At 40.8% G+C, this 27,745-nt stretch overlaps 1 protein-coding gene across 1 annotated transcript; it reads left to right on the top strand.

Moving 5' to 3' along the window:
* The first annotated feature begins 1,996 nt into the window (after window positions 1-1,996).
* gldc (glycine dehydrogenase (decarboxylating)) lies at window positions 1,997-26,532 on the top strand. The gene is made up of 25 exons (XM_050051542.1): window positions 1,997-2,418; window positions 2,592-2,670; window positions 6,282-6,417; window positions 6,814-6,978; window positions 7,138-7,215; window positions 7,419-7,566; window positions 8,812-9,008; window positions 9,136-9,232; window positions 9,460-9,565; window positions 9,902-10,041; window positions 11,946-12,026; window positions 12,162-12,259; window positions 13,117-13,201; window positions 13,293-13,334; window positions 13,545-13,687; window positions 14,551-14,626; window positions 17,412-17,537; window positions 19,142-19,291; window positions 21,188-21,300; window positions 21,536-21,677; window positions 23,553-23,664; window positions 23,773-23,868; window positions 24,500-24,672; window positions 24,762-24,842; window positions 25,489-26,532. The coding sequence occupies exons 1-25, from the start codon at window positions 2,131-2,133 to the stop codon at window positions 25,627-25,629; spliced, it is 3,093 nt and encodes a 1,030-aa protein (XP_049907499.1). The 5' UTR covers window positions 1,997-2,130; the 3' UTR covers window positions 25,630-26,532.
* The last annotated feature ends 1,213 nt before the right edge of the window (window positions 26,533-27,745 follow it).

Raw genomic sequence — 27,745 nt, 5'->3', positions numbered from 1 at the left:
ACTGAATCGTAACCCCTGTGTCTTTGCCAATACACAGCCCTACATATAAGGTATGTTTTCACCTGACACATCACTGTCTTAGAATTTAGGATTTATTTCGGTCTGCAAATAGAAATAAGAATATCATGTGGTAATCTACAAATTCATGTAAATAAAGTCACAGCCTCTCACAAAATGGCAGATACTTCAATAGTACAGTACAAAACATTACAATAAAGTAATTTAACCTAACTTAGGCACTGTTGCTGTCCGAAAAAGGTGTAGGCTTATAACACTGACCCTTTTAACAGCACATCATATGAAGCAAGTGACAACAAAACAAACCAAGACAGGCAAACACGGCAAAATAGCAACAAAGACAAAATACAACTCACACACAAAACAACCCTGTTCTTCTACGCCAGTATTACAGTTTAATCATCCATTTTCATATTTGATCAATACGTTATTAAAACCTACTTAATGTTCTACATGTTTTCAGTTCCTCACAACAACTGTTCCATAAACTCACTCCTTTAACTGAGATACAATGTAGTTTGGCATCGGTCCTCACCAGTGGTTTTTTTGGACATAAAGACACCTTTCAAAGCATGTTGACTTTCTCTCTTTTGAAACAACTTTTGGATACTTTCAGGTAATAATTGTCTTTTTACATAATTGTACATCATTTTTACATAATTGTACATAATTTGAGCTGTTTTAAAGTTGACCAAATCTTCAAATTTAAGCATCTTACATACAAAATAAGGGGCATATTCATTTACATCCTCTTTTCCAGCTTATTCCCTAACTAACACAGAATACATTCTCCACACTTGCGAGGAAAAAAACAAAACAAACAAACAAAAAAAAAAACCCAAATCCAGTTCAAAACAGTCCACTCCTGAGGGCCTGGTCCGCCTCATTTCCAATATAATCCAGAAAAGGGTCCCAAAGGTGAAAAACGTGAACGGCTGCTCCTTGAGCCAGAAGCTCATAGTTAAATAATGCTCTGGATCCAATATGAAATCATAGGGACAGTATCTGAAATCCACTGAAGAAGAACACACCTCCTTGCACTAAAAAGTAGCACCTTAAGCAGCTTCAGTAAAGAGGGGCTTAGGTTCAGGGCTGCTGACTGTATCCCAAGAATGCTAGAGTCTCTGTATGAGGTATTCACAATTCTTATGGTTCTCTTTTGAAGTATGAAAATTGGACTTGTATCTGTTGTATGTATTTCCCCACACTTCCACACAATGAGTAATGTGTGGCAAAATAAACGAACATTAGTTAATTGTAAAATAGAAATGAACAAGCTCTGTGGTTATTCCATTAACCTCCTGAGACCCTGTGTCCTCATATGAGGACATCACATTTTCGGTTTACTTGAGCTTATACTTCATTCCACTTAACTTAGGCCTGTTAGTCTGCAGCCAGTCCTGACACAAACGTGGACAAGAGCCAAAACCTGATCACATTTTATGATTGGAACTTGTTAATTTATGATTAATAATGTCTGTAGATTGATATGACAACAAATTTGACCAATTTTAGCAACTGTAACAAGATAAGACACTTGAAGACAGTCTGCTTTGAGGACATTGGGACTTAATTCTTGTCGGCAATGTGACGTTTTATTTACTTATCTGGTCCTACTGATCCCAAATAGCTAGAGGAAATTACAAATGCATATCTAACAATAGGCGCAGGAGGTTAAGGCCACTTTATTGGCCATTGGGTAAAAGCCTAGCAGGTCTGAGTGTACAGTCCCATATTACCCTCTTGCCCTCACACACTATCACTGAGCACACCCAGGCGCTCAGGTTGGACTTTGAAAGTGTAACTTGTCCCTGAAACATCTCTTCTTTCTTGTTTCCTCCTCCTGACCAGTGCAGGGTGGGCACGTGAGAAAGTTAAGCAGCTGTTTGACCGGGGCTCGTCACTGCGTCACGCAGCGTCTCTGCTCTGATTGGTCCGCTCTTGTGCAACTGTGCAGTTGTATAAACTCTGCAGTTTGAAGGAGTTGGCAGAGTCTCCGGCAGGGATCGCATCAGTGTCAGTGGGGGGAAACTGCCGCGCGAGGGGAGGAAGAAAAAAAAAAGAAGAGGCTTCACCAGTTTCTGCGGACTTGTCTTGCAAAGTGATTTAGAGATGCAGAGCTGCGCCAAGTCCTGGGGGATCTTCTTGGCCAAGTCGGTGAATCCCAGCGCACCGTGCAGGCGTCTGAGTGACAAGAGCCGCGTGGTTTGGAAACTTCAGTGCAGGATCCGAAATAGCGGGGCATCCCTACTGACAGCAGCCCGAGGTCTGAGGACGTCTGCGGCCGTCTCCTCCAGACAGATAGAGAGAATATTACCCAAACATGATGATTTTGCAGAGAGGCACATTGGTCCAGGTGAGAGGGAGAAGAGAGAAATGCTGGATGCTCTGGGAGTCGAGGTAAGATTTACCACTCATCCCCCCACCACCACAATTGGGCGCAAAACCACCCTTTCCTTCTTATTAAACCAAATCTGAACATGAAAACATGTCATTTGAGCAAATTGCTGCTATTATTTATCAATAACAGCCATTTTCTGCGCGCTTTTATATATTAAAATGCTTTTTTGCAGTCGATCGACCAGTTGATCGAAAACACGGTTCCAGCCTCCATCCGCATGCAGCGGAGTATGAAAATGGATGATCCAATCTGTAAGTTTACCTTTATTTGAATATATTTATCACTGATGCATCCTTATGTGACATCCCAATGGCGAAACCCTGCATGATCAGCCCGGATGCCATTGTGCCAAACCCGATTTAAAATGCCAGATATAATAAAAATGCATATAAAAACAGTGTGTTTATCCCCCTCGTCTCCAGCTATTTTGCACGGTGAGGTTTTTCCCACATGAAAACGGGCAGTTAAATGAAGCCAAGTGAGTGGCTGGAATGTAGGTTGCACCTCTATTGTGTGCCGTGGAGCGCTCTCCCCTGTTAAGTCTTCCTTTGAACATATTTGGAGTTGTTTTTGCGAAACTCGGCGAGCGGCACCAATCTCCTGTTGGGAAGCCGCCGATGCTCATAGGATGGCAACTGGAGTGTAAAGTTTAGCCTTGAGCTCCGGTCCCAAGTCCAGTTCAATCTGGTTACAGCGTTCACATTACATCACAGCCGAGGGGGTTCCTAATAAGGTGACTTTTGCGTAGGGATGTGTGTGTTTTCTCCCTTTCCTCCTATGCAATATGTGTCAGCTCCACATACACAGTCCTTCCTTTGAGGGAGTTTGTTTGAGCTGATTTCACAAGCTGGAGACTGAGAAATGATGGGGGTTTAATCAGGAGCGGTTTCCAGTAAACAGTGGAAGAGATTAGGCAATGAATTAAAGTAAATTGGCTTTAGCAGCAGATACAGCAGGTGCTTCTGTCAGGGAAAGATGAATAAATGATGACTGACTACATGAATTATTTATCATTTTTTGTTTTAACATTTTAATGTTTATATCTCAGGTACTAGTGTTAAACATGGTAGCATAATACACATTTCATTTCTACTTTATTTTATTTATTGCTCTATATTTACACACTTTTATTTCATACTCTTATTCTTACATATTATAATCCTCTATTCTTTACATGGGAGCATCTGTAACAAATCACAATTTCTCCTCAGGGATCAACAAAGTATTTCCGATTCTGATTTTGAATAATCTGTGTTTCTAAATGCAAATAGGTTTCTGCTTGGAGGGAGGCTTATGTTAATTTGTTGAACTGGGGCTGCTGTTTTGTGTGCAGACGTGCAAAACTAAGAGTAAAGTAGAGCTGCAATGATTGATCTTTAAGTTGGCAACTGTTAAATTGATCACCAGCTAATTTTATATTATACAGTTAATCAGTTTGAGTAATCTTTTAAGAACAAAAAGGTCAAAACCTCTGATTCCAGCTTCTTAAATGTGAATATTGTCGGGTTTATTTCCTCCTCACTGACATAAACTGAATAATCTTGGGTTGTGGGCAAAATGTAGACAGTCGAGGACGTCATCTTGGGTTTTGGAAAACACAGATCAACATTTTTCACCACTTTCTGACGACTAATCCTTTAATAAACAATGAAAATTAGTTGCACCACGGGTAAAATCAATCAATATGTCTCATGATAATCCAATTATATACAATATTACATTCAAAACAGTAAATTCAAAAAAAAAAATTACTATCACATAGCTCAAAGAAAATCAGCGAATTTCACAAGCAAGGAGAAAAAAACTTTAATTAATCAATCGTGACTTTGATAAATTGTCAAAATTGTTACATTTTATGTCGACTGATTAGCGGATGTCTCAGCTTTAAATATAACCGCGTCACAATATGATACCTCTGAAAGTGGATAAACTACGATATTGATTCAGAACCCAACCCGAGCACAGACATTCCTACATGATCTGTTTAACTTGAGCTGTGCGGAGGCATCTTGTGTGTGATGATAAATAAATGCTGACATGTAATGACTCTCTTGCATGACTCTGCAACCATGAACTCCCGTCACTGATGTGACAGAGACCTGACACAGTCAGCTTTAACACCAGAGATCCTACAGAAAATCCAACATTTAGAAAAGAGCATTGTTAAAAAGACAGCAGTTACAAATCCTCAGGTACTGAAGTATTTCTCTATCACCACCTAGTCACTCTGCTCCACCCTCGTGTCAGCCCCTCCGCTGACTCTGTCAGGTTTCATAATGCAACAAGCCATGCTGAAGGAACAAACTGGAGGCAGTGCTGGTTTTGTGCTTGTTCAGCTTTGGAGGGCTTCAGTTTGCAAAGCCAGCGAGGGATTCTCTCTTCAACAATAGACCTCCTGGATGGTTCTGAATCAGGCTTTTTTGCTGCCCTGTAGAACTCCGGGACCATGGGAAAGCAGTCCTCCCTACTGACACAAACTCGCACACAAAAATACACACTAACATCTCACCCTGAACCTGTTGATTATCACTGCTTTTTTCAGTTTCCTGTGCTGTATTTGGCTGATTCACACCGCCAGACTGAATGTGCACGGTTTAGCCTTTACAGAAAGCTGTAAATATCCACTTGTATACTGGCTACAGTCCCTCTCACCACCAAAGACTTAGAGGTGTCTTTCTTTTCCAAAAACAGGAGTAGTCAGGGCTCTCGGTTCAGACGGGCGGCATTGTCCATTCCTTGGAGTTGCTAGGCAGCCAGGAAGGCCAGAGGAATCTCAGAGGCTGGTTGTGCATTGGCAGAGCTTCCTTACAGCACCGGGGAATGGGGCTAAATAACTGAAAGAAACCATGGCTGTAGTCCGTCTCTTGATGTTTACTTCTGAGATTGACAGAAATATCTTATGTGCATTGTTGTCTCATCCTAAGTTCAGCCGTAAGGTATTTTTCCTGTCTCACAGCACTCGTGACCATTTTGTAGATGAGAGCATGAGGTCAGGGACTGTTTGTGACTTAATGTCATTGATCACACTGAAACTCAGGCTTTCCTAATTACATTTATTTAATTTGGTCATGTGCATCCATAGCAGGTTATGATAGAGTTATAATATTTTATAGTGTGTAAAGTTTCTGTAAATTTGATTGAGAAAGTCTTGATACACTCAAACAAAGAGGAACTCCTGTTTTTTGGTTAATCAAGTGAATTTAAATAAATACCTATAATAGGGAATGGGAATTTTGGAGCATTCTGGGGCGGTGCCGGCAACTTGAAAGGAAATTGTCCATAGCAAAAAGGAGCGAAATAGCGAGGGGCAACTGCTTGCTGTTGCTTTAAAAAAAGGTTGGAGGTAAGCGAAGCCTCTCCAAAATAGAGCCAGGGCGAACAGTTTTTCAAACAAGCAACTTCATTGGGAAACAAAAACAATTTGATGTGCATTCGCTTGTTCTCATCACATCTAGGTAGGAAGAGGCGTAACCCTTACTATCCAAAATTGCCGACTTGCTGTTGATGACGACACATTTCCATTTTAAGTGCTATATCGTAGACAACTGGACTTGATTTTCTTGAGGATGTTTCACCTCTCATTCAAGAGGCTTCTTCAGTTCTCCAAAAGTTCTTAGAACTGATGAAGCCTCTTGGATGAGAGGTGAAACGTCCTCAAGAAAATCAAGCAAGTCCAGTTGCCTACGATATAGCACTGAAGATTACCATGACCTGAATGACTGAGAATCTTCACCAGCTGATTTCCATTTCCATCAGTTTTTGGATTGTCTTGTTCGGTCATCCAACCCTATCATGTAGTGTCAGGCCAAGTAAAGCAGAGACCAGAGGACTAAATTATACTCACAGATTAAATATTTTACAGGTGAGAATGAGGTTTTGGACACTCTACAGAAGATTGCATCCAAGAACAAAGTATGGAGGTCCTACATCGGCATGGGCTACTACAACTGCTCAGTACCACCGCCCATCCAGCGTAATCTTCTGGAGAATTCAGGCTGGTGAGTGTCTTCAGGTGACTCTCCCATAGAGGAAACTTAACAGATTTTTAAAAGTGCAGGGAGCTTGTTTCCTCTTACAGATAAGTAACGATGTTTATATATAAGGCTTGGCGACTCATTTAAAGCATAATTGTTGTGCTGTCGTGCCCTTAATAGGAATCCTTGTGACTCGTGAGATCTGATGATATGCTTCTCTCTTGTTTCCTGCTGAACAAGATTTTCTTTCACCCAAATCCAAATCAGCCATCCTTGCCCACGTTTTCTTCAAAATCCCAGGACTGGGGGGGTGGGAGTCATACAATGCATTCCACTGTCCCGTTTTGCTTCCTTGAATACCACCAACTTGGGCCATTGTCCTCTGAAACTGTTGTCTCATTGTGTCTGTGTTGTTCTCAGGGTGACTCAGTATACACCCTACCAGCCTGAGGTCTCTCAAGGTCGCCTGGAGTCGCTTCTCAACTACCAGACCATGATCTGTGACATCACTGGCATGCCTATGGCAAATGCCTCCTTGCTTGACGAGGGAACGGCTGCAGCTGAAGCCATGCAGCTCTGCCACAGGTATTTACAAGCTGATGACAAACACAAACAATGGCATGGAGAATCATTACTACTACCGCTCCCACTGTGTTGTAAAATATAATTATATGTATTAAAATAATTACTGTTACAGTTTGTGAATAAGTTGTATCTCAGGCGGTATTTTTTTACTCCTGACAGACAAAACAAAAGAAGAACCTTCTACATTGACCCACGTTGCCATCCCCAGACCATTGCTGTGGTGCAGACCAGAGCCAAGTATGTATTACACATGCAAAATCAATGTATGAGCTCCTTATAAAGGAATCCATATAGTGAATAGGAAAAACAAAAAATAATTCATTTCATTAAATACCACTGGGCTAAAACCACGACAGACAGCTTTTCTTATAGAGGTGCTCAGTGCTTTACCTTTTTATCATTATTTAGCTTTATTTCTTAGTTTCCCTGTTGTGTTGCAGCTACATCGGGGTGAAAACACTGCTGAAGCTGCCTCATGAGATGGACTTCAGTGGGAAGGATGTGAGCGGTGTGCTCTTCCAGTATCCTGACACCGATGGCAGGGTGGAAGACTTCACAGCCCTCGTGGACCGGGCGCACAAGGGAGGGGTAAGAGAGTTTTAACCACAAAAACAAGTAACAGTGTTTTTACACCTAACATGTTTGGTTCAGTTAAAACAAACTCAGGTCCTTTTGCCTGGGTAAGACCGCCTGAGAAGGTGGGTTTCTGGTGCAGTCTGTGTGGGGTGTGAAAGCGAACCAACCAACCACAAGATGTTATGATGGCAGATATGTGATTTTAGCTACTAATAAATCCGTCTGCTGATTGTGAAATCTGTCCACAGTCTTATAATTAATCTGTATAGTCATGTGTATATCCTATACCTGCAAATCATGATTTGGTAACCACAGTAACGCGTCAGCACGAGTATTTTTCCTGATTAATACATCAAAAGCTGTTAAAACAGGGCGCCCATTAGCTCGCCTGGTGGAGCAGGTGCCCCATGGACAAAGGCTTTGTCCTTGCTGCAGCGGCCGCAAGTTCAAATCCAACCAATGGCCCCTCACTGCATGTTGTCCCCCCTCTCTTCCCCCCTTGATGCTTACACAATGTCTTAGGTTTGCAACTGTAGTTTTGTTTGTGTCCATATCTGATATCTGAATTGCATTCTAAAGGAAATCATCGGATGCTCCTTTTCACAGCAGCTCTGTTTAAAGGTAGGGTCTGGAGGATTTTCCAGTTGCTGTTTGTAAACACACATTCAAATTCGGCCCCTCCTATCAGGCTCAACTCTCCCTGGTGTAGGGAGCCCGGAGGTACGGAAGAAGGCTTCACAGAAGAGGTTCAGGCAAGGCTCGTGCTGGTGCACACTCGGACACGCTCGGGCACGGCACCTGCGCTCTCTCATTGGCTGGGGAAATCTCCACCCAGAAGCGGTCCCAGCTCACAAAAACATCAAAATACAGTTAAAGGGCAGGAGCTCTGCAAACAGAGTCACCACCACACATGAGTAGAAGCCCATAGGTGATGATTAAGCAGGATTTCATTTGTATATGTCTATATTTTGTTTTGTTTGAAAATCCTCCAGATCCTACCTTTAAAGTTTTATGCTGATGACACTGTAGTATATTTACATCAAGATAACACTGGTTTTGTGCAGATTTAATGGAGGGGTGGGATGTGCGTAAACCTCTATCAAGATATGGTTGGACCATTATTTTACAGGAACTGCTCATTTCTGATGTATATGTGTGATAAGGTACAAACTAGCTGCTGCAGATTAGTCAGAATATTTGTCGTTTTTATGAATGACGATGAACTTCATCCATTGACTCGGTTCTCTCCCTGTCTAGGCCCTGGCATGCTGTGCCACAGATCTGTTGGCCCTCTGTGTGCTGCGTCCTCCTGGCGAGTTTGGCGTTGATATCGCCCTGGGCAGCTCCCAGAGATTTGGGGTTCCTCTCTGCTATGGTGGTCCCCACGCTGCCTTCTTTGCTGTGAAAGACAACCTGATCCGGATGATGCCTGGCAGAATGGTTGGAGTCACCAGGTGAGACGCTCATCAGTCAGAATAACTTGGAGGGAAGTTCAGTATACACTTTAGAAGAGGATGGGGCTTCATATTACAACCAGTGGCAGAAACTCAAAAGTGTCATTTGGAAACATTTACATTTCAGGGACGCGGCTGGTAAGGAGGTGTATCGGCTTGCTCTGCAGACCAGAGAGCAGCACATTCGCAGAGACAAGGCAACCAGCAACATCTGCACCGCACAGGTACGACCAGGCTTACATTTTGTAGATTTTTTATCATTTCCACAAATACAACCAAAGAGAAATAAGGAGTAGCATATTTGTAACCACTATTATGGGAGAGTGTGTTTTTATGTATTTGGAGTTGCTGTCAGTCAGCGAGCCGAATTTGAAGAATTTTAATTTTTTGTCTTCTAGTTAACTTTGTTAATTTTCTCATTTTCATCCCTGTTTTTCAACCTCTGACTCAGGCTCTGCTGGCCAACATGGCTGCTATGTTCGCACTGTATCATGGTCCTCAGGGACTCAAACACATCGCTGAGAGGACACACAATGCTGCTCTGATCCTTGCTGAAGGTAAGTTTGTTATATTTTGAGCTCGAAATCGAGCTTTCATTGATCGGCATAATTTTCTCGGTGTAGTAATCTTTCACTATTTGTAACATTTATTGGCAGCACATGTGTCATTTCAAGTTTTGCCAACCTTCAATGAGTAAATCTGACACATTGTAGAGAAATGATACAATGAATGACTGGACAAAAAAAACAATATTACAGCATTTCAACCTCATGCAAAATGAGGAAAATGCGCCAAAAAAAAAATCTTTGCATTTTCTTATCCACCTCCACCCTCCATGAAAAGATAAACACACATTTATTCAGTTCTGTATGCAACTATTCACTGTGTTTCAGGTCTGAAGAGAGCAGGGCACCGGCTGCACAGTGAGATGTTCTTCGACACTCTAAAGATCAACTGCAGCGTAGCAGCCAAAGACATCTTTGAGAGAGCTGCCCAGAGGCAGATAAACCTGAGAGTCTACACCGAGGGAGTGGTGAGAACATTATGCTTTTGGAAAGTACTGCACCGCAGATTTACCAATGGTTTCACAAACAAAAAGGATCATAATCATCGGGGTGGAACAGTTTTTTAGAAACAATACTTTGCTGTAGCAGTAGCCCTGCAGCATAGTGCTACAAAGAGGTACAACCAAATGAAGCAGGACCATAAAGTACAACGTGATGACACAATCCAAACCACCAGAAAATCAACAAATTAAGAATAATTGAAAATAAGATAAAAAATAAACAGGAGATGTCAACTCAGTAAGCATGAGGAGGCATTGGTACATATGTTAATTGAGACTGAGATGTTTTATAAGGGCTGCCCTCGTCTAAGAATTTTCCTGGTCGACCAATAGTCCTCATTTAGGGCCATTAGTCGACTAGTCCCCCGCATGTTTACGATATTAATTCAGTTATTAAATGATATATTTTGGGCGGGGCAACACAATGGTTTGAGTCGAAGGTGTGAGAAAGAATAGTATCAGTAACATTGTTAACACTGTGCTACATTACAGAGAAATACAAAACCGTACTAATGAACCTTCATTAATATAGGCCTATATTTTATCTACAAGTGCACGTCACACACTGAGCGAGCCACCTGTTAATGACGCTGTGGGCTAATGGGCATGTAGCTACTTCCATGTTTCAGATGATACGTCATGTTTGTAGTCGACCAATGAAGATGAGTTTACATATCACCTTGGGTTCGTCCTTCACCTTCTCAAAATGATCCCACACTTTGGATTTCCTGCCCGACATGTTATTAACTAGCCTGTGGAATAACCGCAGGTACCAGCCCTGGAAATTAGAGACCGTACACATGCTGCGTCTTTAACCGCCTGGGAAAACGTGAGGTTGGGATTAGATGCTATTCTTGTGCCTTTTTTGTGCCAGCTTTCAAGAGTGCAGCAGCAGGTTGCATCTAAGGTTGCTAAGCAACCATAACAAGCACAGTATCATAGCCTATTTACCTGAAATCCTGAGTGCACAGCTGATCTTCTTCCAGGCGCTGTTTATAAGTGTGTAGGCCTATCGTCTGTGGGACAGATGTAAAGCTCTGGGTAGCCCTGCACTAACATGATCAACTTTTCCGTATTTATCAGACTGAATATTTACAGAAGAAGGGAAAGATATCTGTCGGCTGTGATTGGTTTGTAACGTGACTCCTGTCTGACTGCTGAGCGTGGCCACTTCCTGTGTCTGTCCTTTCAAATTAAATTCCCACATGGTGACCAATAAAATATTGCTGTCTTATGACCTTTCTGGTTGATTAACGTTTGGTTGACTATTAGGAGGCAATCCTAATGTCTACATAACTGTGAGACAGCTGCCTTAAAGTGTTGTGTTTGTATTGTAATACCTATTCCGAGCATCTTAATTCTGTCCCTGACAAAAACTCCCCATATTATAAAAAACCCCACTAAAACTAATAATGAAACTAAGAAAAACTAAACTAAAATGAAACATTTTTAAACAATAAAAAGTAAACTGAAACAAGCAAATTTACTCTGGAAACTAAAACTAAACTGAAATCAAAACAAAACAAAATTGAAATAAAGACAAAAAACGTAGGAAAAATACAAACTATAATAACTGTTTTGGTCCCATATTAACAATATTTTCAGAACTCTCCAGATATTCATTTAGAGGACCTTCTTGATAAGACAATCCTACCATTGATAATCCATGAGTAGCCAGTCCCATTTCTCTGACATCTCCTTCAAGCTGTTAAAACAAGCTGTTATACTGTACTTGCCTACTTTAGTCAATCTGAAATGATGCACATCGCCAGATTAACATACCATTTAAGACAGAGGCTTTCATGCCAGAGTCTTGCTGTTGTTAAAAAGAGTTTTTAATAGTTACCATCTCTCCTTCTCTCCGCCAACAGTTGGGTGTCTCTCTGGATGAGACGGTGACTGAGAGGGACTTGGACGACCTGCTTTGGGTCTTTGGCTGCGAATCTTCAGCTGTATGTCGATCATTTTTTACTCATTTATCTGTTGTCATTCACATTTAAGTTTCATTTGTGCCTCTGCTTCAGGGTTGCACAGTGACTGTTACTTTATAGAAGTAGCATTGATGTTTTGAAATGTTAAATTTTCAGGAGCTGATTGCTGAAAAGATGGGAGAGCGGGTTAAGGGGATCATGGGAAGTCCTTTCAAGAGGACGAGCAAGTACCTCACACACCAGGTCTTTAACAGGTTCGTACTCTCAGTTCAATTGCAACCTTATGGCACACAGTCTATCACGAAACCAAGGATAACAAACTGAACAAACACTTTGCTCTTATTACTTTATGACGCCTTTGGCCACAAATATTACAGTCTGATTTTCCATGTTGATTGCCTGGCATCAAACACAGCTGCACACGACACTGTTGTTGTATCACATTACACAGCAGACAACAATGTGGCACTGAGACTTTTCAGTACCAGTTTTCTGGTATGAAGCCCTGCTGCACTTACTGCTGGTGTTAAATCTCTTTTGTTTGTTGCATGAGAAACAGGTTGATTTGCTTCAGAGCATTTTGTGTACTCTGTTATTTTCATATAATGATTTCATACTGAACATTTACTATCCAAAAACTCTAATAATTTTCAAACAACAGTCATGTAATTGACCCCTGTTGCCCTTAAGAAACATGCAGCTGCTGTTGGGCCTCATGGTCACTGGCAGTACTTCAAAATCTGGCCTAATTTGTTATTTTAAAAGGATGTGCTGTTCCTCAGTAATTTAATGTGTAACAAGCCAGTTCTGCAGCAGACATGGGTTTGGACAGTGTGAGCCTTTGTAGCAACACAGGCATCTCTGTTGGCTGCCAAAAGTGGAGCATATTATCTTTATTAGTGCCATAAAGACAGTCTGGTACCAGGGCTTCTAACTTCTTAAGTCCTCTGTTTATTCTTTGACATAATGATTGTGACATGCTTGAAAATTGCTCAGTCAGACTTTCAACTAATACACTTGGTAAGCAGACTACTTAATAACTTTGTATCAGTGTATTGGGATCAACGTGCCCTCGGTTAATCCTGCTGTTGCCTCTCTGGTTGACCTTCAGTTATCACTCTGAGACCAACATTGTGCGATACATGAAGCGCCTGGAGAACAAAGACATCTCCCTGGTGCACAGCATGATACCACTGGTTAGTACTACCAGGAGTCAAATTCAGATTTGCAAACAGTCTAAATGCACATTGCTTCTTATGTGATGGTAAATGTTGTTTTCTTCTTTAGGGCTCCTGCACCATGAAGCTCAACAGCTCTTCAGAGCTCATGGTTAGTAACTCGAGCCACATCTTTAGAACAAATAGACATATTCAGAACTAACGTGAACGTCTTACTGGAGACTTTGTACATTAAATCCATCATAATAAATCTGACACTTTAAAGTCTTTTGTGGAAAAAAAGTGAACCTTCAAGCTTAACAGGAAGTAGTTTTGGAAAGGTTGGATTCTTTCCCACTAACCGCTCTCTTCTCTTCTTCAGCCAATCACTTGGAGGGAGTTTGCCAACATCCACCCCTTCGTGCCTCTGGACCAGGCTGACGGCTACCAAAAGCTCTTCAGACAGCTGGAGAGGGACCTCTGTGAGGTGACGGGCTATGACAGCATCTCCTTCCAGCCAAACAGGTAACACACACCTTTCTGTTGAGGCACAAATCTCCATATACCAGCATACAGGTGGTCATAACGCCAACTCATCAAGCATTAGTCCCTGATGCATGTTTTGTGATGCTTATTTTGAAATTTTACCTCAAGAAGCCTTTTAGCATCCAAAAGTTTTTTTTAACAAAATTTTAAGGCATTTCCTGCCAAAAACATAAGGTTAAACATGTAAATTTTCCCCTTCTGTAAATAAATTTAACCCCTGATGAGACTATTTAGACTATTTTTTATGGATTCAATTTGCAGATGTCCACTGTTCTGGCTGTAAAAAAAACATGTGTAAGGTTATAATGATTTACAGATTTGTCACCATGTACTCATTATTTTAACATCCTGTTATCCTTCTTTCCAAAAAAAGTGGTCTTAACCTCTATAATTATGCATGTGTGCTTAGCTTTGGCAGTTATCACAACTCTGAGGGGAGAAAAGTGGAAATGAGACCTTTTATTTATGAAGTGAAAAACCAGGACATTCCCTGTGTTGTCTAGGACTTTGTAGCTGATTTCAGACTTCAGTCAGTATCCAGTAGTCAAATCTTAGGAAGTGAATGCTTTGTATTTCACGTTTCAGCTGATAAAGCATGCACACACCCGCCTCTGCTGTCTATCACCACTTTATCAGCAGCAGAGGGTTTATGAAACGCTCACCATCAAACATTGGCCTGCAGAGTTATCATGCAGCCTGCTTTTCATCCCATCTGTCGCTCCCCTTTTGGTAATGCCTGCAGACTGGTCTTTGAACTGTGCTTAGGTGAGGGTGTGTGTGTGTGTGCGTGTGTCTGCATGTGTGTGTGTGTTGTACATGACCATTGTGTGTTTGTCTTCCAGTGGTGCTCAGGGAGAATATGCTGGCCTGGCTGCCATAAAAGCCTACCTGAACTCAAAGGGAGAGAGCTCGAGAAGTGTAAGTGTGCTGCCTAACTTGGCTGCAGTCATACCGAAAGTCAGTGTGAATTAATGTCATGTGGAAGTTGATAGGTTTTAATTGCACTAATAGAAATATTTCAACCAGTAAATAATCGTTTGGACATTAGTGACTTTTGATGAAGAAAACGTTTTCTTGCATGCCTCCACGGTGAAAGAAGAATCCAAAAACAGAGAAAATCGTTGATGAATTGGACTAAAAGGGTCAACAGCAAATCATCCGTTTACAAACACTCACATGACTCCTGTCCTCCAATCGGTATGCTCAGTACCTCCCAAACACATGCATTTTCACTAAAACCTTACTATTTAAAACACTTTTCATAAACAGTATCACACAAGGACAAGTAGCATGCCTGAATAAGCCTGTTTGTTTGAAATCTGCTCAAAGGAACACAAGAGCAGAGGTCAAACGCTCGTGCATTAGCAAAAATGCATGTGTTTTGGGAGTATGGAGCATACCAGTTGGATTGAACTGCAGGACTCTGGTTAGAGTTTGTAAACATGTTTTGACATAGTTTTGCTGTTGTTAAATGCTGACCCCCTTTTTCATCAATAATTTCTCTGTTGTTGTTTGTTCACCGGAAAGGTAACAGTGAACGGAGAATCCAAAAAGGCGAACATTCATCATGAATTCCGGTCATTGGGGACGGCCTTTAACAACAGCAAAACTAAATCCAAGCATCTGTTTCTAAACTCTCACATCTTATGCAGTAAAATCCAAGTCTCATTTATTCAGTCAATGATCAGTACTTCCCAAACACATGCATTCTTGCCTGAGCATGTGAGCGGAGCGGACCGGGTGAAAATTTCCACTCCTCGCTCACAGACCTGTCACTTTGCGCTGCTCGTCCGCTCCGCTTGGTTCTGCGCATTCTTCGCTCTGCTCCGGTCCACTCCATCATAAATTTTATCCCGCTCCACTCGTTCACCACTCCGCTCAGATAATTGGAAGACTGCAGCTTAATCAAAGACACGAAGGGATTTTACAGATCGGATCTATATATATACCACTCTTATGTCTGTGCATTAAATTTGAAACTACAGCCAGCAGCAGGTCAGATCTCACCCATAACTCACTGTTAAAAACACAACCTGTCATTCCTTACTGTACAAACAAATGAGAGAAAAGTTAATTAGTGAGCTTAAGAGGTGCTGGTAGGTGGATTTTGTTACCTTTGAACAGAGCCAGGGTAGCCAATCTTTCAATAAGATAAGCTAAGTATCTGCTGGCTGCAGTGTCACATTTGATACACAGTCATGAGAGTGGTATCAATCGAATCATTTATCTCTTATCAAGAAAGTGAGTAAGCAAATTTCCCAAACCAAAGGAGCCAAAGCACGTAAACCTGGGGCTCCTGAAACTCATGAGAAATGAAATGTATGAAGCCTCAGCTGCTGCACAAACTTTATTCAAAATAAAACTTTAAATCTTCCCTGTTTTTCTTGAAGATTAAAAGTGCTTCTAAAAGCAATGAAGCAATACTTTTATTGCTATTCATTTAGGTTTGATTATTGTGACCACAGTAATATTGCTGATATCCAAGAATGATTTATGACCAGAAGTTCCTTTGATTATGCTGACTGAAGTTCATGAAGAACATGAGGACATAAGCCACAGTGCCACAGCCGTAGCCCTATCAGCTTTAGATTTCCTGACAGTTTTATTGTTCCTGCATTACAACAGGTCACTTTGGCATCACAGGTTAACATGTTTCAGGTATTCTAGTAAGAAATTCCTTCAGTGTCCTGGCGTGCTGATTGGAAGTAGCTCGAGGACAAAGCCAGATAAGACGCCCCTTCAGATTAAAGACTGGCTGACTAAAGTATTTTTCCTGTACTTTAAATCGGCCTTCGTTTTTTAATGGCTCCCTTGTTCGTACATCTTAGATAGTGGCCTGATCTCTTGAAACAGTCAAGGTCCAAACTGACAACCGTTTGTGCAAACAAAGGGGCTGAAAACGCTGTGATCCCACTATAGGCTACCTGCTTCCAAGATTCCATATTTGGAGGTTTTAAGACTTTGAGAACTGCAAGTCACTGGTGTGACATGCTCTGCAGTGTTTTCTCAGTCAGTCATTTGTCAGTGTTACCCAACCCACAGGTCTAAGTGCCCCAGTTTTTCTTGTGCAAGTTGCATAATGTCAAAAGTGTCGCCCTAATAAGGGATAAAATCAATTAGTGACCTGTTGCACAGGTTACACATTAGTGCTAGTGCTGGGTGTTGGCCAGATAGAAAGTTATTGCATATCCCCTCACAGAAACCCTTGATGCACTTCTCTTTGAGTATAAAGTAATTATTTTTTATTTATTTTACAGTATAACAACAGTATCTAATATTCCTTCATGCCAAGCCACTTCTTGTTAGCTTTTTTTGATAAGCTAAATAAGCATAGCTTTAAAGTGTCCATGCCGTTCTTTAGTACTCCTTCCTCAACAAAGCAGCATTATAAGATTCAAGCTAACTCAAGGAGATGAATCATAATAAAGTTCACCTCTTAATATGTTTACTGTTATACACAAATGCATCAAAGCAAACTCCTTGTATGTAAAAACATACTTGGTAATAAACCAGACTTTGATTCTCATTTTTGTCGCCTTAATATGAGGATGTTTTTGGAAAATAAGTGGTCACCCTGCAGTCAGAGCCTGAATGGATACCTTAATATAATAGAGAGGACTTTTGTCAAAATGTTGTTTTGCATGATTTTCATCCAGGCTGCAACTCTCTCCTACTGCATTGATAATTTCTCTTTCACCTCCAGGTCTGTCTGATCCCCAAGTCAGCACACGGCACCAACCCAGCGAGCGCTCAGATGGCCGGCATGAAGGTTCAGGTGGTGGAAGTGGACAAAGATGGCAACATCGACCTACCACACCTCAAGGCGCTGGTGAGAACTGCACTGCTGGTTTCACAAATGATGTTCAATCTACATGTTACAAGGAGAGAGAGCAGCTGTATAAGGGCCTGTGTCTACATAGCGTTTTTGTTTGGCAGAGAAGTGGCAGCAGGGCGCTTCATAAAAAGAGCGCTCCTAGTGCTCTTTGTAATGATGTGTTATGCGTGGAATTTGTTTCTATCGCAACTATCGCCGAATACACAGTTAACAACATTACAGTGTGTACGGTGATGAAAGCACAACACTCACCAGCAACATTAAGTTTTTGGCCGATCTGCACAAACGGGCTTTTCTGTTTTTGTTGTGCTAGTTTCTGAAAAGTTCAAAGATTTTCAACCAGAAGCACTTGGAGCAGTCGCACAAAAAGTCGGAGCACTCTGAACAGAGACACTAGGTGGGGCACTTCTTCTCTATGCTCTCTCCTCATTGGGAACAGCTGAAAAAAAGACGCTGGTGCTCAGAAAAAAAATGGTATGTGGACACATTTCACAAAGTGTTTTTTTTCTGAGCACCAGCAACTTTTTTTAGTTGCTCCTGAGTTTATCTCAGATAAGATGAGGGCACTGTTAAAAAGATGCTGGCACTTTCAGACACTATTGAGTTGCGTTATGTGACTTGTAGGATCCAGTGCTTTTGGAGCTTGACACTCACTATTGACTAAAAGTGAGGATAACTCAGCCACTGCTCCATAGATTTTGACCATAATTTAAAAAAAAAGTATTTTATGAGCTCTCTGACTTGACTTGAATAGTGCAGTGCTAAATTGCTGGACTACCACTTTTGTGAGTACTGATAAACAAGATGAAATATCAACTTTTTTTTGTAAAGCAGTGTGGATTGCCTGTCACACTGTTGGTACATGGCCAAAATTTTAAATTCAGTTACGGTTATTCAGTCTTTAATGTCGGAGTGCTCACCTTCTCTGCAGATCCCTATGAGTATAGTGGCCGTTTCAACATACCAAAGGTCCCAGGCCGCTTAGTCTGTCAGGTGTCTTGGTTTTGACACGTTTCTGTACCTTTTCTGAAGGTCCACAGTACTCACATGAGACAGGGAAAAAGTTGAACAAGGTTTATTGAACACAAAAAAGAAACAAAACGGCAGGTCAAGTCCTTCCAAAATTACAACAAGTACGGTCCACTACCGACTCGATATCCTATCTCTATATATTCTCATCGTATTATGTCTCCTTTTGTCATGCGCACTAAACTGCCTCACAGCACCATACCTGGTGTAAATAGCTTGTGCCTGTATTCTAACACATAAATGAAGTAAATATAAACATGACCTTAGTATAGTCCACTACTGTACACTATTCAAAATATAAAGAAACGGTTTTGCAAACTTAAACAATAGCAGAGCCTAGATGATATTTCATATCAACACAGACATTTTTACCAAATATAAATATTTGTTTAAGTGGCTCTTACAATGAGAGTTTATAAAATACCATGGTAGCGTTGAAGTCAAGTAAAAATAATAAATCACCAAGAGGCATTGATGTGACGTTACTTAAATTTATGAGTCCCCAACTCTCCATTACACAGTTTTAGTACTAATGATGTCGATGTCCTGATTCCTGCCCTCTCCTCCAGGTGGACAAACACAAGGCGAGTCTGGCAGCCATGATGATCACCTACCCCTCCACCTTCGGTGTGTTTGAGGAGAAGATCAGAGACGTATGTGATCTTATTCATGAGAATGGAGGCCAGGTGTATCTGGATGGTGCCAACATGAATGCCCAGGTGAGAGAAGAAATGGCAGCGTAACATGACCACAAAATGTTTCTGTTCTGTGATGCAAGTAAAAAAAGAAAGTAAACTATTACTTGTGATAATAGGATAAAGGTTTATAGATGTGTGTTATCACGCTGTAAATAGATAACCTTTGGTCTCTATAATATGCAGGTGATGGTTTTTACGCCAATCCCACCAATCCCTGACGGACTTACAGACCCTGCCCCCTCAACTTTTATAATACAAACTTCCTCCTCTTTTAGTGGTAGTAGCCTGTCACATGGTCAAATTAAGAGATTATTAAAATATTAAAATGATTTTCAATAAAATTACTTTTTTTTTTCATTCGTTTACATTATTACTTCTCAAAGGCCTAAAACAATGAGTTGTGCAAAAATATTGGCATTTAATAATGACGCTTTACATATGAATAAGTGTTAATTTGAAATTAAAAATGCTACAAAACAACCAGAACAAATAAAATAATCCAAACTGTCTTTCATGTCAGAAATCATATATAATATATAGCGCTTGTAGTTGTTAACTTTAATAAAACTAAGTTTTTGTCATATTTGCTAACACTGTAATTATATCCTTACAGTAGTACATGAGACAGATAATCTGTGAACAAAACCACGTTCCTCTGCCTCCTCATAGTGCTCTTGGTGGCATTTGCAAGAATCCACCCCTCGTGAACAGAATCAACAAGTCAGAGCTGAGAAGTCTCTTATGCCTTTGCACACTGAGTCCGTTCTTTTCATACATTTTTTTAATCCGTCATCTGAAAAAAATAGTTACGCACAGAAACCTTGCTCACCGATTCTGATGCATTTTATCGTTCTAATCAATGCGCGATATGTAACAAAATGAAAAGACACATTTCGTCCTTTGCCTCTCTCCACTGGAGTTACCTATCTTGCTGTCGTCACTCCCTCCCTGTCTGTCATTTGACACCACAGCTGCATGAAGGGGCGGAGCTGTCCTCCCTCTGTCTCCACATTCTGTGTGGTCCACATCATCCTCCTCTTCATCATCATCCACCTGAATATTACTATCTGACCTGTTGAACGTGAGCTAATTGAGTCATAAAATTATTCTGTGCACCCCATTCTTCTGTCTTGTTACAGCTGTGTCTCACCGCCACATTTTCTTCACTGATTCTTGGTCAAACGTCTCTAAAGGCTCTGACGGACGTGAAAAACGCAGGAAATCGAACCTCTTCTGAACATTTTTATGATGGACGACAGTTTCAGACTCGGTGTGCAAACGTGATTGACACAATGTGACGCAACTGTCAGCTATGTCAGACACGACTCATGAACTTCAGTCACATCATCAAACTAGGCAGCGCTGATCAAATATGAATGAAGATTCAGTTACTGCGTTGCTTATGTCTCAACTCAAATGTTTTCAGAAACATATTTTAGTTTACTGTTTAGCTGTAAAATGAGAACGCTTGTGACCTTGCCGCCATGTTGGAAACAGTCGAGCAAAAACCAAGCACCGCCCACTGGCTGGAGCAAACTAGAATATGCTAGACCCCACAGTGCTGGCCAGTGGGCGGTGCTTTGTGTCATGTACGGGATATAGTGACAGTTTCAGCAAATATGGCAAAAGGTTATACTGTATAAAAGCTATCAACTGTAGCATTACATTTAAGGTGTATATAGCATCAGTCATTGAAGTCAAGGTTAGGCAATCTCTTCTCCAAATTCTCAGTCTATATTGTGAGAAATTACCATCACCAAATGCTGGCAAATTTTGGTAATCGTACAGTAGGATGTGTGTTTCCCCTGTCCCATTCAGTAATGTGGTTCAAAAATAGAAATGATAACATTGACAGGTACATTTTCCAGCCACTGCGGCCGGCAAATAGTTCATGTCCTTCCTTGGGGTGTTTTCCAGGTGGGTCTGTGTCGTCCTGGAGATTATGGCTCCGACGTGTCTCATCTCAACCTGCACAAAACCTTCTGCATCCCTCATGGTGGAGGAGGACCTGGCATGGGGCCGATTGGAGTGTAAGTCAGAAAATAGATTCATCCAGACTTACTGGATTAACTGGAATTATGTAACCCAGGGTGCTAAATGTGCTGCGATGCTGTAGGTGACAGTACCAGTTCGGAGTATATGCACACACCTGCATGTTTACTCTCTGTATGCAGGTGCACACAATCACAGCATCTTTTTTTTTTTTTTTTTTTTTTTTTACAAGTTTCACATTTGTTCTCATGACATTGATCTGCTCTTCATCAGGAAGGCCCACCTTGCCCCCTTCCTGCCGAGCCACCCGGTGGTTCCCATGCATTCAGTCAACACCGGCAGCTCGCTGGGCACCATCAGCGCTGCCCCCTGGGGCTCCAGCGCCATCCTGCCAATCTCCTGGGCTTACATCAAGGTCAGCACAGATAAATCACTGATGTTCTTGCTGTTATCTCCACAAGACGGCATGAAATGTTTCACAAACTTTGATAACAGTGAGCATGAAGGACACAAGGGGTACTTCTCATTATGCTAATTTATGCTTCCTTGCAACTTCTCTCCTCCCGTGACCCTGATATTATTCCCCCTCTGCCATCATGCCATCCCTTAAATTGACTTTGATGAGACAAGTGAGTAGAGGGAGGCTTCTGGTGGAGCTTAGAGCGAGGAAACACAGATGTATCCTCTTACAGAAATATTTTTTATCAAGTGGTGTGACATGTAAATTCTGCACCTCCACATGTGGCTGACGTTGCTCAATACTGACGCTATAAAACCTAGGATTTCTCATTTGGCAGCTTTGGCTCCTTCATCCTCACGTCTCTTCCTCTAATCTCTTTCTCACATACTCGCCAGGAGGAGCTCAGATGTGGAGCAAGGAGACACATTAGCATAATGAAAAGCCCCAGAAGGGAGGGTGGGTGTTAAGCTTCCATGACGACGCAGTCCCTTCACCATGGCTTGTGATGACTTTGTCAATCTTGGGATTTGTCACAACCAAAAACCCTTTCGACGTTCTATAAGTACGAGCTAGCTTGTAGGTCCTGTATGCTGGTCTGTAACTGGCAGAATTCGTAGTCACTGGGGAGGGACATGACAGTTTGAGAAAGCATTTCATTGGACGCAAAATAAAAATACGTGTGCAGGATGAGTCATCGTTTTTAAGTGTTTCCAAGGCTATTCAAAGAAGGCTGGGACATGCTCTCTGACCCTATAGGAGCTGTGGGTTATGACATGCAGTTTAACTGTAGTTGCGATGTTGGAGGGTTTCTGCAGATGGCGCTAGAAGTGAAGGGATGGTGTTCGCTCAGGTGCTCTTTCGGCTTACGCTCCTTATTCTCCTTGGGTGCAGTTGGCCTGAGAGAACTTTTGGATACACTCAACTGGATGGCAGCCAATATACAATAGAGCGTTTAGATATAAAAGCATATGACCTTTTCAATAATTATTATTGAATAATTGTAATTCTCAGCCATATCTTTTATTTTTCACACAAAAACCCAAGGTCGACTGCGGAGACCTCAGTAAACCGAATCAATCAGCTCAATGTTCTATGATAGTGTGCCACCTATTGAGCTTTCCAGCGACTGCAGACCAGATTTCACTGCGCATGTTTTGTACCCTTGTACATGATATGATGCTGTGACTCTTTTTAACCCCCTTGATTGTTTCCAGGAAATGATAGTTTAAAATACTATTATGAATACTGACGAAACTACGTTTTTTTTTTGTCATTGTTGGGCCAGATACTGACACATAGGTGGTGACCAGTGCAAAGTATGTGATTTTAAAAAACAAACAATCTTCTATTTTGATTTCATGAACTGGTTAGATGTTTTCAGGCATTTAAACTTTATTTCTTCACATGTTGTTATCACACAGTCAGTGCTGTTAAGGTCACCTGGCTGACATTTGAGTGTCATGTCACAGTCACATAAAATGAAGTGTGTATTTGTGATAAACTAAAGGAATGTCAGGCTGGTGCTGCATGTAGCTCAGTATGTGTTTATTTGGTGTTTATCAGGAAGAAGTGTTGAGCAAAGCCTGAGCAACACGATGTGCACACTTTTAACTTTTTTTTTTTTAAGTCAAAGCAGCCAGCCTTCTTTTGTTGTCAGCACTATTTTTCAAGACTAAAACTGTAAAATCCAGTTGGCTTCACTTGCGTACTTTTTAGATATTTTCGACCTGGTTGAGAAAGTTCATTCTAAATAATTATAATTTTCATCAATATGCTGTGTGGAAGTTTTCTAATTCTCCTGCTAACGTCACCTCTGTGTTCTGTGTTTAGATGATGGGATCCAAAGGACTGCGACACGCTACAGAGGTGGCCATCCTCAACGCCAACTACATGGCCAAGAGGCTGGAAGGTCACTATAAGGTCCTCTTCAGAGGCAGGAAAGGTAACAGCTGTGAAAGCATTATATTTCCATCAATGTTGGTGCGCTCTCTAAAAAGCCTCTTTTACATTTAAAAATCTCTCTTTATTGTTCATGTGTTGGTCTGAACAGGTTTTGTAGCTCACGAGTTTATTCTGGATGTGAGGCCTTTCAAGAAGACTGCGAACATTGAGGCTGTTGACGTGGCCAAGAGGCTGCAAGATTACGGTAGGCTGAATTATTATACACATTCCTCCTTAACTTTAATACAAAATGTGCTGTATATTCTTCGGTATTTGGTCGAAGCACTCAGCAACTATTGGAGTCTCGTTCTAGAAATTAGCTAGAACAAGAAGAAGAACAAGCTCGAAGAAGTATTCAATTGATTGATTTTAATTTAATTTTAATATGCTTTTACCTCTCACAATAAAAGCCCAGTTTAAATTTACTTTCAATTTTAGCACCTCACTAAGAGGCATTTCAACAAGATAGCTCACAGAATCATTGCATTAATTTGTCGTAATGTCCAGACAGCATGGAACAGACATGAAAGAATAATTAAAACTTGCCTGATTAAAACAAATTCCTGAAGAGGACCTCTCTCCAGTTTTCTTTTGTAGATGGGTTAGAAGGTCAAAGTTACTTCAAACCGGTTAATGGAAACGCAACTAATTCGCATTTCTTTTCTTGCAGCATTTCAAGGGTTTGCTTAAAATTTGCTTGATGATTTAATGGAGACATGGCTATTTAATGTACAGGATCATAAACCCCACAAATTAGAAACTAAAACTTTTATTGGGTCATTTAAAACCAACAGAACTTGTGTCTGATTTTGTTTTCCTTTTGTGCTGGCGTCCAGGTTTCCATGCACCCACCATGTCGTGGCCGGTGGCTGGCACCCTCATGATTGAGCCCACAGAGTCGGAGGACAAGGCTGAGATGGACCGCTTCTGCGACGCCCTGCTTGGTATCCGACAGGAGATCGCAGACATCGAGGAGGGACGGATGGACTCCCGCATCAACCCGCTCAAGGTACGCCACTGGTTGGATTTAACTGATTTGTCAGGGGTGAAAAGATGCAGCACAGCAGCTGATATGAAGCTCCTCTTGTGTGTTTGCAGATGGCTCCTCACTCTCTGGCCTGCATCGCATCCTCCAACTGGGACCGACCCTACTCCAGGGAGCACGCTGCTTTCCCCCTGGTGAGTGTATGCATCCCTCTGAGTACATTACACACCCTCTGCTACAACTTTTCTGCAGCGCTAAGGGTGCTTAAGATAGGGAATATGTTGTCTGTATTACCCTCTAGTGGTCAGAAGTAAGAATTGCTATTAATTCCTCCTATCTGTGCAGAGAACAACCAAAAGGTTTCTTTTAAGAAATGCCTGATTTGACGGTTGACGTACAGCAGCCTCTATCGCTGTATCTGTGTCATCTACACTATAGAAATTTAACAAACTAATTGTCATAAATATTTTTTCACCATCTCGATAGTTACGAAGCCCTGTAGACACTTGTATTATTTGCAAATGTCTTGAGATATCCATGAGATTTCTGCCTCCACCCCAGTACAGCAAAGGCAAACAGAATTGTTTATGTAGCTCTCAGCACTGAAATATTAAAATTTCAAAAGTACGTAGATTATCCAGAGTAAGATGGACAAAGATGTTCCTGTTGAATGTTTTTAATTTATTTTTGTGCTGGCTAAAATGCTAAATTGATTCACAGAAAATGAATCTGCAACTATATTGATCATCAATGAATCGTTAGATTTACTTTCAACAGTTCAGATACCAAAGATATTCAAACAAAACAGACGCATTAAATGAATTTATTTTCCCTTTCCAGCCCTTCATTAGGCCTGAGTCCAAATTCTGGCCGAGCATCTCCAGGATCGATGACATATACGGCGACCAGCACCTCGTGTGCACCTGCCCACCCATGGAGATGTACGAGTCTCCGTACGAGGAGAAGAGAGCCTCGTCATAGGTGCTCCCTGTGGTCCAGTCACAATGTCCAGCCTGAGCTGTAAAACCTCACAGACTTTTAACACCAATCTGTTCAGTGAGAAATGTGAAAGCAGGAGGGTTGAAACACTACCTGGTGAAATCACGTTAGCTGGGACAGAAGCATTTTTGTCACCATAAAAGTGTGATGTCATTTTTCAGATGTAGTTTTATAAAATGGAGACTTTTGCTCACTTGTCTACAGAAAAATTGGCCTCTGTATTAAAGTGTTTGATCAAATTGGGTAAAAACAAATCAATAATGTGCTCTGTAAAAGTTTAGCGCCTACAGCAGGGCAAGAAGTGTGTAAAGTTGGGGCTCAGAGGGCTGCAAGAGAGCTCTCAAGCACTCGTTGATTTCCTAATGTAACAGCCCTGAGCTCCAGACTTAATACGAATGAGTGTTTAAGTCTGTGAGGTGGACACTGGGACGGGGCGCCGTGGCTGATCGCACCCTTCTTAGAGGGATCACTTGAACTGTTCTAATGGACCAAAGGTGCAACTTTTGCTTTTCCAAGTCGCAAAATAAGTGCACCCGTCGACACTGAGGCCGCTCCGTAACAAACCTCTGAAATACTGTATTTTAAGTTGAGTACAGTTAATTTCTAGACTCCCATCATCTATAAAATGACCTTGGTGCCTCAATTCTGTTGTGTAAAATAGTTGCCTTGACTTTCCTTTTTTTTTTCCAAATACTATGACAAAACATAGGAGGTAGTTTATTGTAGGCTTTTGTTAATATGCACCTGTTGTATGAAAATGTTTTAATGTGTTTTGACATTTGTTTGATCAAGTAGATGAGTACAGTCTTAATCCTAAATTAATTATTTTCTAATCTAAACTGTTTTGTGTGTAGAAAAAAATGTCTGGATTAAACATTTTTGTCTTTAACTTTGTACATGTTTTGTATGAAGGCAGGTTTTAAATATATTTCAATCAACACTGCCACCCAGTGATGACTTGTGGAACACTACTGACTAAATGGATCACACGAGATGGAAAAGCTTCAACACATCAGTGTTTACCGGATTCCCTCATCTTAATCAGGTCTCCTATCCCAGATTTAATTGGACTTATTGGACAATTTCCTCCTTTATTCACACATTAGATATTTCTATTTTAATGACAGATAATTAACCAGCACATGACTGAGTGCTCCACAGGAAAAATCAACACATAAAACAATATGTATTCCATCTCAACTTTAGCTAATAGCACTATCATTGATGATGAAATTCCCACAACACTTGCCAGGTGCCACTATTTGCCATGAAACCAGTAACTTTCTATAAACTGTCTTTCCCGACCTCAAAGACGCTTGTTAGAGGAGCACAGATGCAGCCTAACACAGTAGCTGAGTAATGTATTAAATGTCAGCTATTGAAATATAATGCATGCATAACATGATGCAAGTGCCTCACCAAATGAGGACTTTTATTGGCATTTGATGACTTTTTATGGTGTTCTATATGATGAAAATTTTACAAAATATACACTTTAATAAATGACATTCTATGCTGACTTTTCAATGACATTTTTTTAGTAAACTATACTGACTGACTTTTTTTTACCATAATACTATATACATACTATACTGAATTTTTTCGACAAACTATAACTTTTTTCAACATACTATACTATGTAGTTCATCAGTTTTTTCAACAGACCATACTGAATTTTTTCAACATACTGTACTGACATTTTATCAGATTTTTCGACATGCTGTACTATGACTTTTTTTAGCAGGTTGTTCAACATGCTATACTACGACATTTTTATCTTTTTTTTTCGACATGCTATACTTTTACATTTTTATCATTTTTTTTCGACACTATGTACTATGTTGAAAAAACTGAAACATGTTGAAAAAACTGATATAAATGTCATACTATGTTGAAAAAACTGATATAAACATGGTATACTATGATTTTTTTCCTCAATTTTTTTTTGACATGATGTTTTTATCAGTTTTTTCAACGTGGTATACTATGATGTTTTTCATCAGTTTTTTTCGACATGCTATACTCTGACTTTTTTCGACATACTATACAACATGGTATACTATGATTTTTTCAACAGTTTTTTTTTGACATGCTATAC

The sequence above is a fragment of the Epinephelus moara genome, chromosome 8 (genome assembly GCF_006386435.1).
Source record: "Epinephelus moara isolate mb chromosome 8, YSFRI_EMoa_1.0, whole genome shotgun sequence".
Taxonomy (NCBI): Eukaryota; Metazoa; Chordata; class Actinopteri; order Perciformes; family Serranidae; genus Epinephelus; species Epinephelus moara.
This window is presented reverse-complemented; position numbering and strand designations above follow the sequence as displayed.